The following is a 13,451-nucleotide window of genomic DNA, read 5'->3' on the forward strand; positions in this document are numbered from 1 at the left end:
GGTCAGTTTTGGGCCTGATCTCTGGGCCTGTGCACTGTTCCTCAGCTCTTCAGTTCAAGGCTAGTGCTCTACCACTTGAGCCACAGCACTGCTTCCAGCTTTTTTCTGCTTATGTGCTGCTGAGGAATCGAACCCAGGGCCTCATGCATGCAAGGCAAGCACTCTACCACTGAGCCATATTCCTAGCCTGATACTCTTAATAAATGCTAACTACAATCATATTTATTGATTTATTACTTCTGTTATTTTCAATATTATTCACATGCAAAAGACTGGACTAAGCACCTTCCAAGCTCTCTCTCTCCTCCTTTCCTCCCTCCCTCCATTTCTCCCTTCCTTCCTTCCTTCTTTCTCTTCTTCCTTTTATTGGTAGTACTGGGGCTTTTTTTGGACTCAGAGCCTCATGATTTCTAGGCAAGTGTTCTACCATTTGAGCCAATTTCTCTTTTTGCTTTAATTACACTTCAGATAGGAAGTTGCATTTTTTCTGTTTTTGCCTTGGCTGGCCTCAGACTTTTTCTATATCACTGGGATTATAGCCATAGTCCACCACACGTAGCCTGCTTTTGAGATAACACTTTGAATAGCAGTCCTCCTATCTTCATCGTCCAAGTATCTAGGACTGATTACAAGGATGAGCTGTTTCATTGGGTCTCACTTATCATTAATAATTTGATGAAAATAAAATTAGAAGCCAAAATTGTACCTCAACCAACTTTATAAACAAGACATAAAATATGCAGTTATTTCTGTTTGCTATTCTTTAGTACTCTAGATGTTGCTTACTTCGAGTAGCAGAGCAGTATTTATACTAACAGCTCGCAGATTTTGAGCATGTACAACATCCCATGTAGCCCTGTAAATGCTTTTTCACATTTAACTTCTTTAGTCTTAAGAATATTCCTTGGTAATAGAATTACTTTTATTATTCAAATTGTATACTTGAGAAATTTAAGGACTAGAAAGTTTAAGTTCAATATGATACAACCACTGAGTGATCAGCTGCAATTGAACTCGCGTTTACGAGCTCCAGAGCCCACATTCTTGTGCATGGTACGTCTGCAGCAAGTGGACAAATTGGAATGTCACAGCACAGTTGTAGGGGAGCAGATGCTAATACTGAGCTATGCTGGTGATATGTAGTCTACTGGAGACCTATAGTCAAAAGAGAACTCTCTAATGTGCTTTTTGTAAGAAATCTTGGGATATTATATTTGGGATATTTGGGGATAATATATTTTGTTTATAGTTATCTAGGGCTATTTTATAAGAACCTCATTATAGGTCTTATAATTCCTAATTTAAAATAATACTACCTTGAAATGGAAAGACTTGAAAAAACTTACATTAAGTGAATTAAGCCAAGCCCAAAGAAACATAGGTCCCATGGTTTCCCTTATTTTCAATAACTATTATATGTCTAGGACAAGCAGAAAAGATCAAAAACTGTGTACATATATTAGATGCTGCTAAGCGAAATGATCCACAAGATAGGGACACAAGAGGTTTTATCTTTGTTGCTGTTGTTTTTAATGTTCTTATAATGTACTGTGTGATTTTTTTTTGTTTCTTTTGTATGTTCTTCCCCCATGGTATAACTCCTGTTTTCACTGTATTTGATTCTGGTGCCCTGCATCTTGTATATACATTTCTCTAATTTGGGGAGAGGAAGGGAAATATCAAAATCATGAAATAAGGATACAGGTTGATCCATTGTAACAATGAGATGTACAAGGCATTATGTTGAAAATGAAATTTACAGCTTGGGAGGGTAGTTGGGGAGGTGGGAGGGAGGCAATGGTAGGGGAAAAGCAAAGGAAGGGGTAACAATGCTTGATAGATAATGTACTCCTTACCTTACTCATGTAACTGTAACCCCTTTATACAGTACCTTTACAATAAAAATATATATTAAAAAATAGTGTCTTCAATTAATAGTTTGGCATTTTGCCTTCCAAGACAAATGGCCAGTTTAGTGAACATGTTTCTAGGAATGACTGCAGCCTGTCTGGAAATGATATGTGACTCTCCATAAAGTGAATAAAGGTTGGTGTTTGAATACCTGCTATATTCAAAGAGAAGTACCCCTTGTATTATTCACACCAATCAGAGACACGTGGATGTTTTGAGATCTGAAAGTATTCTCTGGATTTAAGAGTAACACTGCACAGTATGCTATTTAATAATATGTAGACTGTAAAATGTCTTCCTGATGCACAGAGTACTAAAACTATATTTTGAATTTTGCCATAGTCGTATTGAATATTAAGGACCAGGTAGATGCATTCATATAAAAACTTGTAAAATAGTTTCTTTTTAAAATATGACCTATCTCTTATTTGAGCTGAAGGTTTGTTCATACTTATTTTTGTAGTTTTTCTGAGCTCTGAGCAGTGCTATTTCTCACATGTCATTGTTCTTTAAAATCTGTCATTAGTAATCTTAGAGGAACCATGAAATTTGACACTCCGTTCTTCAAAATAAAACATGGTTACTGTAGGTCATTTTTTGTGTGCACATTTTTTTGCTAGGATTATTTTGATATTACATAATTTTATATACCTTACAGATATAAATACATTTATAATAAAATATACACGATATAAAACATTTAATAAAAGTTTTGATTTTAGTCATGTTAGAGAGTTCTTTACAGTGATAATAGTTTAAGAATAGTTTGTACTATTCTCTAGGCTTACTGCCATATTAGCAGGTGTACATTGTGTTAACATGTGTGTTTAGAAAGTGTCATTCAGTGGTCAGAGTACTTTATTCTTTACCATTAGTAGACACATGTTCATTAAGTATATAAGGAAATAGTCAAATAAATACTAGTATCATAAGTCATTTTCAGTATTTTAAAATACTTTCATTTATTATTACATATACAAAGTTATATGTACAAATCCTGAGGATAAACAGTTTCATTTTCACACACTGAGCTCAAAGATCCTATGTCAGTAATTAAAATCTCATCAAAACCCTCAGGGACCCACATAATTTACTTTTAAAATGGATCCTTTAAATTAAGATATTTTATCAAAGCTAATAGAATACTTAAAACAAGCTATTAATTGTTTTCTGAAAGAAGTATGTAGTTGTTTATTATTAACAGCACTTAGCACAGTAATTGTCTAATAATGGTACTTCATAATTGCATATTGAATTTGTTGAGGTTTTAGACTTATGTTGCTTAGGATTAACCCTTATATTTCCATATTTTAAAATGAAGTTTAAACATATTTACAAGTAATAAATTTATTCTTAAATTTTTATTAAATGCTAGAGTAATATAAGACATATATGTATTTAAATATTGTCTTATGCAACATTATTAGTTTTTCTACGTAAAATAATGGAAGCCTGTATTTATAATATTTCTTTGTCATGTCTGTTTTTTCAATCAGAGTTCCCAGGATACTTCCTGGCTTTGAATTTTTTATTTAAATAGAAAGGTTATCCATTCCCTTCACTAAGCATTCACTATTAGTAAAATTTGATGAGTCCCATCACCAATTTGATGACAAAAAAGCCATGTTTTTTGTTTTTTCCTATTTCACACAGTAGTGGGCTCAGCACAGTGTCTCTAGGGGTTCTTTGATGTCTAGACATTTTAAATTATGCCTGCTCCCCTGCCTCCACATTCCACTCCTGTTCTGCTTCAGGGGTTGTGAGAAATGGAAACAACCCAGAAGGCTTCCACAACCTTACAGTCTGGAGGGAAAATCAAATAAATAGAATAAGCTATATATCTACTCTGGCAGGTGTATAAGAAAGAGCATAATTATAGGGGATGGAAGAAAAAAGATAATTTGTGCTAAATATTGTCCTCTTTATTTCTTATCATATTTATAATATGACAGTCCATGTACAAGGTGAACAAATTGCCAGCATTGTAGATGTCCTGATGAAGAAAGTCAAAAGCACCCTATGACCTCCTGAGCACCCACAGGTGGCCTGTGTCAGGTGTTGGCCTAGTTCTTGTACATTATCTTACTTATTGAATTGATAAAGTGAAGAATTGAGCTTTTGTATTAGAAAACTAACTTTCTTTTCTTCCTTCCTTTCTGTCTGGTTTCCTTTTATAAACTGGAATGTCACGGTTCCTCCGATTCATCTTATTAGAAAGTAAGTAACCTGTGAAATTTCAGAGATACTTTGCTAAAAACCTATCATTCACTTCACTACACACACACACACACACACACACACACACACACACACACACACACACACACACACACACATGTTTTGTTACAAGAAATTTTCACTTTAATTTTGACTATGCTGATTACCCTTAGAAATAAAGAAACTGTTCTGTGAATGAACTAAAATTAACAAATGTTACATAATACTTAAGAACGTTTGAAATCATGTTTCCTTCATCTTTTTCAGACCCACAGTTAATCTTTATAGTTGCTAAATAGAGATAGAGTGCATTTCCTAATTCTACTTTTTCTGTATATAAAATAACAAAATTATGTCAATATGGTTTTCATTTATTTATTCCTGTTTAGTAGAATTCAGTAAAGACCTTTCTTTAAAAAATGTAATGCTCACTGACACCATGGGACAGGAGATCAGCCAATTCAACAGTGATACTCACTAGATACTATGTTGGAAATGAACTAAACAACGTGGGGGGAGGGGTCAAAGGGGATCAGGACCTGGGAGAAAATTAGAGAGGTGGTAACAATGTTCAAAAACCTGATTTACATAGTGTAACCCTTCTGTACATCATCTTTATAATAAAATAAAATAAATAGAAAATATGATCATGAGAAAAATAAGACCAATGATAGAATAAAACAAAAAATTAAAATTATTTATTTATGTTGAAAAACTATATATCTATAAATGCTTGTACCAGGAGGTTTCAACTCAATTTGTCAATTTATGAGTACAGTATACGTATTTTTATGTTTTTATTGTAAAAATAGTGTACAGAGGGGTTATAGTTACATGAGCGAGGTAATGAGTACATTTCCTATCGAGCATTGTTACCTCCTCCTTTGTTTTTCCCAGTGTACATATTTTTAAGGAAAATGATTCCAAATTTTCTTGATTTTTTGAAATTTAAGAAAGTAATATCAATAACTAAATGCTATGATTTTTGAAAAATGCTTTTTAACATTTGTTTGGGAAATATTTGCAATCTTACTAGTCATTGAGACTTCTGAAGATTTATTGTAAATGTAATTATATATTTACATTTTTTCATAGCAAATCCAGTTTATTGAACTAATAAACTATGTAATTTAGTAAGGTATTAATGCTCATTAGAGCTTACCATTTGTCTGGACTGAGTAGAGAGCACATAGTGACAAAAACTACAGCATTAGCTACTATTTAATAACCCATATAACTCTAAAATTACCTTTACTTTGAAAGAAAAGGTAAGTGATTGTTACATTTGTTCAGTGTTTCTTAGTTATCTTTAAATCTGCACACTACTTAATGTTCTAAACATGAGTTCGTTAGTCGAATGCATTAGTATTCAAGAGCAAGGAGAGTGTTATGATGGTTCAAGTAAGGTAGACAATTTTACCAAGTTCTATTTGAAACAATCTACATTGTGTCATTTTTCTGTGTTGAGCTGTAGATCTCCTTGCCAAATCTGTACAGAAAGTCCATATTGCTGACAGTCCCACTAAATTAAAACTCCCCAAATCTGGCATACTCATTCCAAGCTTCAGATTTTCTGTGCTTTAGTTTGCAGAGAATAATGTAAAAAATATATTTTGCAGTGTACTGTTACAACATGTGTTGCATTATTTATCTAGAATTCAGTTATAGACATTTCTGGAGAGATGAATATGTTTATTTGTAAGTATGCCTTGGCTCACTTAACTAGAGCTTGTGAGCTTGTAGGATCTTCATGAGGAAAGGTTTTACATAAGCACAAAGCATTATTACCATGTGTACTTTGGTGTTACCATTACATTGTTTTATGGCCAAATTTATATTAGGAATCTTGTTTCCTGTCAAACCCAATGGATTTGTATTTATGTGTTGGCACAGAGCAGCTGCTTCCTAAAATAATAAAGAGTACTCACAATATTATACTACCTCTAAACCTTTATGACCAGGATGCAGATATATGCTGACTTTTGATTAAGTCTCTTCTGGCATCTCACTAAGCAAATTTAACTTTTCATTGTACTGATGAGTTTTCATAGTGTATAATAGTGTTGATAATCTTTCTTTTTAGACAATGCTTTAATTTATAATAGCTAGGTTTTTATGCAGAAACTCAGAGTTTGAAATTACAATACTTAAAAGCTCTGTTGTCTCAGAATATTTTTGGGTTAAATACTTGTAACTCCCAGAGGATTGTGTACTAGAAACAGGATTTCTAACCAGAATTAGCTTGTACAAATATCGATATTTGAGCATCTTCAGAAGATAAATGTGTACAGAAACGTAATCAAATGGAAGCAATAATTGTAGCTTTAGTTTACAGGTAAAACACACACTAACAAAAGATCTAAATTTTATTCCAAGAAATGAATATTAACATTTCATGTACCTTTTAACAAGCCTATGAATTTACCACAATAATATTTACAAAGAAGTACTTTGAAAATATTAATCACTAGTTTAATCTTAATCAAACAAGATTAATTTCATATTTAAGTCACTTGTACTTTGCTGCAGAAGATTATTAGCTAAGCAGAATTTTGAAGTTACTTATTTACAAATCTAAGGAAACTCTGCCATGTCAGAAACTACATCACAGCTATGAATACAGAGTACATTCCTTATTTTGCCCTGTGAGAAATGCATCCCTAAATGCTTATAATTTCAAATCAGTCCTTCCCTGTTTTTTATTATTCTTTTGTTGCTTTGCAACCTACAAGATGGAGCTGCCCTTGAACTTGATTTTTTTTTTTTTTTTGATCATTCAAGTGCAACCATCAAGTTGTCTGGAATATTTTTAAAACTGAGGCATCACAGTGTTATTTTACAAAATAACCTCACATAAAAGTTTGGGCTTTGATTTCTTAAGATAGAATGTTGGTTGCTTTATGAATAAAAGTGTAACTTCAATTTAGGAAACTTTTCGCCTGAAGGCTGTAGAACAGATGCATCTGATTAACTTTGGCAAAACTGGACTGGCCTGTTATTGTAATGTAGATGTTTTTGAGGATGGGAGGACATTTTAAAAAGGCATGTGAGGTTTTTTTTCTTTCTTTTTTTCTTTCTTTCCTTCTTTTTTTTTTAAAGAGACTCAGAGAACAGTCTTCCCAAACTGCTGCATCTCAGACACTTCATTTTTGCACATTTTTATTTTCTAGTGGAACCTCTCCATTAGCCTGTTTGAATGCAATGCTTCACACAAACACTCGAATAGGGGATGGAACCTTCTTCAAGATCCCTGGCAAGTCAGGCCTCTACGCTCTCAAAGTAAGTTGAATTGTCCTACGTATTATGTGTGTTATTACTGTACATCATGCATTTGTTCAAACATACGAAGGAAAATACAATTATATTTCAGTGAAGGGTAGAAGAACCCCTATGCCTTTTTAAGTGTTTTCAGATGTCACAAAATAATTTCATATTAAGAATAAACAATGGTATTTTATTCTTTAATGACAGCATATCTGTGGTTTCACTCCGTAACATATGGTAATGGAAAATAGTTGTGGCTTCCTTGAAGTTCTTGATTCTTTAAAATTTATGGGAAGGAGTATCATGGGTTGTCAGTGAGGAATTTAAGATCATCATAGTCACTCATAACTCTTTGACTTAATGATTGTAACTGGTATACAGGCTTCACACCTTCTTGTGAAGATGAGAAATTTATTCTATGTGCTTGAAAACTTGCTGATTTAAATCAGGTATTCAATTTAATAACCACGTTCTCAAGTTTTACTAACAGTGCATACCTGTTACAGAATAAATGAAAATAGAGAAAATAAAAGACAAATGTGCAAATGACTGTGTCTTTTGTGTAATTCTTTTTGTCTAATTCTTATTTCCCCTAGAATGGGAAATACTGTCTGAAATACACACTCCCAAAGGACTACCAAGGACTTAAAACAAATTTTCTGTTTTAATTCTTATAAATAAAATACAAGTTACTTTTTTAATAAATGAGGGACCATATTTTAAGTTCATTCATTTTCTTGGGAAATTTTTATATTTAATTCCCAAAGTTATCTCTGGCAAGAACTTAAGTCCTTCTTAAGCCACAAGTCCTTGTTATGGTGGGTGTGTCAGGAAATAATGCAAGTTCTTCATAATGACTGTATTTTTCAGTTGTTTTATTATAGCTATTTTGTTTAATATACTATTAACATTCTGAGCTTTTAAATATTCTTCTTCATAGAAGAACGCCTAGAGAATTGAAAAAAATGGAAATAGCATATGTCAAAGGATACTTTCTGTATGGATGTTTTTTACAAATTAGACAAAAATATCAACAAAATTTTCCCAGTACTAAATTTTTCTCTTGTCAAGCGATTTTTACATTAAAGAGTCAAGCATTGAAATTTGAAATCGTGTATAACTATGATAACACTTCATGATTCTAAAAATATTTTAAATAGCTTACTTAAAAAATCTACATAGTGTTCAAGAGCATTCAGATTTAAGTGCTAATTGACTTAAAATTATAAGTATTTTAAATGTTTTCTATTAATAACAAGTTTTTCTATTACTATTACATTAAAAAATAATATAGAAAGAAGAATCATCATGTCCAGCAGATGGGGCATTGGATCTAGTCTGTGAGTCAGAGCTGGAAGGTACAGAGATGGCAGAGGCCAGTGCCAATGGAGAGGAGAATGGAGGTGAGTGGGTTGAACTTCAGGTAGAAACTTTGTTTCTGTAAAAGTTATGCAGACTTTCACTAGTTGAACTATGTACCATAATAGATCCTCCTCCTCCTCCTCCTCCTCCTCCTCCTCCTCCTCCTCCTCCTCCTCCTCCTCCTCCTCCTCCTCCTCTTCTTCATTCTCCTACTCCTCCTTCCCTTCCCACCCGCCTGGTAAAATTGATCACCAGTTGACTTTGATTTAATAAGTTTACTATCTATATAGTTCTTTACTGTTTGCTTTTTTCCCCCTAATAGTATATTTGTCTTCAAAATTCTCTGGAGTGTTACAAATACCAGTATTGTTTTTCCTTGCAAGCGGGGTTCCTAGAGGTATCCAATGATTTTATTTTTATGGAAGTACTAAGAATGGTCATGTTTCATTATGGATTATACTGATTCTTTCCTGCAATCACAAGTAGTTTTATAATGGTTTTGTTCCTTGTTTTTGTTTTTTGTAGATTAAATTTTGTATTACCATTACTCACAGAAACATGGGCCAAGTAAGGTATTTTCTTCTTAAACACATTTGACAAGTGAAGGACTTTCCTGGAATTCTAAGGGAACATTTTGTTTAACCTTAGAATCCCATCTCAGTTATTTCATTCTTCGTAAATTTCTCTTGATGCAATTACATTATGATTCTGTTGGGGTATGTAAGTCTGCACTCAGGATTTTTCTTGTACCTAACCCCACTGGTCACAGATCATGATTTGGGAGAAAGATGGTGTAATTAAAGTCTCTACAAGTGTACTTCATAAGAACCAGTAAATTCTCTTTAAGCAAACAGACCTAAAAGGATCCTTTCAGAAATATCATATTTCAGTAGCAATGCCAAGTCGTTCATTTTGTTAATAGCCATAGGAGGAACCTTGCATTCTCTCTGCAGACTGATAGAACACTCCTGCCTTTTAGATTGCCATGCTTTCTGATAGGCCCCATAAGACCAATGCTGCATCATTCCTATCTGATCTGCCGCCAAGGTTGTGAATTTAACATAAGAAACAGTCTTTTCTGACTAATATGGGGGAAAACTGTTTCATGTATTACAATCACTAACTGGTAGTCGATGTGAAGTTAAAATTCCAAACTCTTTTGAAACCACCTCCCTATCACTGAAGAAAGTGGGTGCTCTGTGCCTGGTACTTGAAACCAAGGAGGACAGGCACAGTTGCTGGCATTCTGGAAGGGATAGTGAATGAGGCACACCTTTTCCTTTCAGGACGATGGAGAATCTTACTAAGGTCATTCCCAGTGTTAAACTGAATGTGTGTGTGTGTGTGTGTGTGTGTGTACTATAAGTATGTGTGTGTGCGCTCTCTCTTTTCCTTTATAGATATAGCCACCTATACATGTCATTATAGACTCAGCTTCTGCCATGTGCCATGTACTCTTCTTGTTATTGCAGTTCCAGAAGTAGATAGCAAAAATGAAACTCTAGTAGACTTAAGATTCTTTGACAGATAGGCAATAAGCAAGGTAAATCTTAACATGTGTGGTTTAATGAGTAGAGACAAGTGATGCCGGAAAAAGTAAAAGAAAGAATAAAAGTAGAGGAAGGCCAAGATGTTTGCAAGAGCTCTCAATGGAGTGATGGAGTGAGATTTAATAAAGAGTGCAACAACTGTAAAGGCCTTGAGGCAGAAGAACGTGTAGAACACTCCAGAAGCAGCAAAGGATTGGTGTGTCTAGGAGGCAAAAGTGAGAAAAGGGAGTAAGGCTAGCTATAAAGCCACATGATATTTTTAGGTCCAAGACTGGGACTTAAATTTGTTACCTGAGGCTTTTGCCAATTGGATAACCTTCTATAAACCAAGCCCCAACTCCAATCCCCAAAGCCAGAGAATTTATTGGGGGTTAGATTAACGTATGTTAATCTTGGCTCTTACTTTAACTGAGGTATCAATGAATTGTCAGGTTTTGAGCTAGAAAGACAGTGATCTTACATTTGAACAAGATCAGTAAGAATAAGAAAATATGTGAGCAAGGATACAATCAGGGAGACCAGTTAGAAGGTGATGCTGGATTCTAGGGGAGAGAGGAGAGGTGGGGGTGATGCGAATGAAAGGAGCAGTAGTAGGTGATGAAAAGTGACTGGATTCTGGACAGACTTGCAGGGAGATGCAATGAGAGCTGCTGACAGACCAATAGCTGTGAGACAGAAAAGTTTAAATGTGAGCAGGTAGTAGCACAGCATTGCCTTTAGCCAAAATGGAAAGATTTCCAAGTGAAGGAGGATGGGCAGGAGCATTGTTGATCAGGACCTTAGTTTTGGATTCAGAGTATGGAGTTTTATTTCTACCGCCAGGTGGATGTGCTAAATAACTGCACTTTTCTCTCTGAAATTCAAAGGAAACACTTTTCTAGGGGGATACACAGTTGAAAGTGGTCAGGTTACTGATGATATTTATAGACATGAAACTGAATGAGATCACCAAAGAACTAAGGTAAATTGCAAAGAGAAGTGGTTCAAAGACTGAGCTCTAAAATTCAAGGGGCACTTGAATTTCAAGAGGCTGGAAGAGACCGCAGGAAATGGCAAATGAGACTGAGGATCAAGAACATGAAAATATTTCTGTCCTGGAAACCAAGTGAAGAAAGTGTTTCTTGGAAGTGATTGAGTCAACTCTCAGGGCATTTAATATGTCTAGTTAGGATGATGATTATAAAATTTCCACTGAATTTTGCCCTGTGAGTTTATGGATGAACTTGACAGTGGCTGCTTTTGTGGAATTATAAAGCTACAAGCCCAAATGGAAAGGGTTTGAAAGAATGGAGACCAAATGTGTTTTTGAGAAAAAGAGACATGCAATAGGAAAATGCCTACAGGACAATAGAAATACGTTATGTCTTCAAAATAGGAAATACATTAGTTAGAATTGTATACTTACAAAAACAAACAATTCTGGTTGAGGAAGAAAAAGTAATAATGTGGGCAGAATGTTGTATTGCTATATGCTTCCAAAGATGAGGGGAAATGGGACCTTTACAGATGAAAAGGATTATAGACAGGTGCTGGATTTATTTTATTTGATATGAAAGTAAGTGAGTACCTGTGAAAGAGGCTGATAAAAATTTGCTCGTCACTGTTTCATACTTGTCAGTGCAATGGGAAATCAGTTCATTAGTTGAGCGTAAGGTTTGGAAAGTTTTTAGTAGATTTAAGTAGAAGATATAAAATATTTTTTAGAAGAGTCCAAAAGCACTAAGGGAACTCTCAATGTTATTAGTCTGGAATTTACTATGACAGAAGGTTTTTTGTTTTGTTTTGTTTTTTTTTTTAAATTTCTCCAGTTGCATTCAGGTGCTGAATTCATAGTCTAAGAACACAGATAGATTTTTTTCCATTTTATTTTATTTTATTTTTTGTGAACATACTGTACAGAGGGGTTACAATTACATGGGATCTTGTCAAATCTAGCTGCGATGGGTGAAGGAAGAGGCATTGAATGTGTATGGAAAGGGAGTGTGTGTGTGTGTGTGTGTGTGTGTGTGTGTGTGTGTGTGTGTGTGTGTGTGTGTGTGTGTGTGTGTGTGGAGGGGGAATATCCCTGGAATTAAAATTGGATGCGGAGATGATTGAAAACACACCTCAGAAGGATGTTGTGATGGTGGAAACAACACTGAAATGAAAAGATTATTTGATCTGGCATTTTAGGGAGCAAGAGATAGAAGTCCCTGGATGTGTGAGTGTATGGCATTGAGTTTTAGGGTATCAGAAAGTTAGTATATTGATATGATATGTGTGACTGAGACAAGACAAAAGAAGGGAGTGGATGTAAAGCTTTCAAGAATAGTTAAACAGTGTGGGAACTCCTCTTTATAGAGTTTGATTATGAGAATGAGAGAGCCTTAAGCAACTAAAATTCACTACTTCATCTGCTCTATCTGCTGCCATGACTTGTGCTGGGTATGCCTGGTGGTAAAGTTCCCTTTGTTTATGGTGAACTGTGTTATACAAGCTGATGGTAAGCCTAGCATAAGACATAAGTCTGCATAGCTGTTGAAACAGACAATTATACTGGAAATAATATTGACTAAATGTGACATTGAAGAGCTAAAGTTTTCAAATGATGAAGGAGAAGGAGCCAGTAGTTGACAGATATGTTCAATGAAAAGGGGGTTCACTGGTACAGTATACTCTGATGAGATGTGAGACAATATTGGAGGCAACTAATGAGCAGGGAGGTAGATGAGGAAGGAAAAGTGAGGAAAATATGGGTCACCCATCACATTCCCGGGCTCAGATATACAAGACATGTGGAAAAGAAAGGCAACCAGCTGAGAGTTTTCTGGGGGAACTGGTCTGTATAGAAGAGAGCCAAGGTTTATGTGAAGGGAGTTTTCAGAGAAAATGTGAGGCTTCAGAAGATTTTGCTAATGACTAACCCTGAATTCCAGAGGAGACAGAGAGGATTTTAATAATTGGGCAGCAGTGGGAGCGAGGGTGAGAGCTCTCAGCCAATAATTAAGCCAAATCAGGAATAAGTACACTCCCCCTAATTTGACACGTGAATAGGTACTTCACAGAAAGACTCATACCCATCCATATCCTGTGAATGTGACCCAAATTAGATTTCCTGGCCTCGCCTTTGAAGTTGCATTAGAGAAATTGCTTTGGGGAAATCACTGA

The 13,451-nt window shown here is 34.8% G+C and overlaps 1 protein-coding gene across 1 annotated transcript in view; it reads left to right on the plus strand.

Annotated features, from left to right (window-relative positions):
• The first annotated feature begins 7,314 nt into the window (after positions 1-7,314).
• Positions 7,315-13,451, plus strand: part of Asxl3 (ASXL transcriptional regulator 3) — a 97,011-nt gene continuing 90,874 nt past the window's right edge. The window contains exons 1-2 of the mRNA XM_042675352.1: positions 7,315-7,407; positions 8,687-8,795. Coding sequence (XP_042531286.1) covers positions 7,330-7,407; positions 8,687-8,795 — 187 coding nt within the window. The 5' untranslated portion in view covers positions 7,315-7,329. The remainder of the gene's footprint in view (positions 7,408-8,686; positions 8,796-13,451) is intronic.

The sequence above is a fragment of the Dipodomys spectabilis genome, unplaced genomic scaffold (genome assembly GCF_019054845.1).
Source record: "Dipodomys spectabilis isolate Male_0828 unplaced genomic scaffold, ASM1905484v1 ptg000024l, whole genome shotgun sequence".
Taxonomy (NCBI): domain Eukaryota; kingdom Metazoa; phylum Chordata; class Mammalia; order Rodentia; family Heteromyidae; genus Dipodomys; species Dipodomys spectabilis.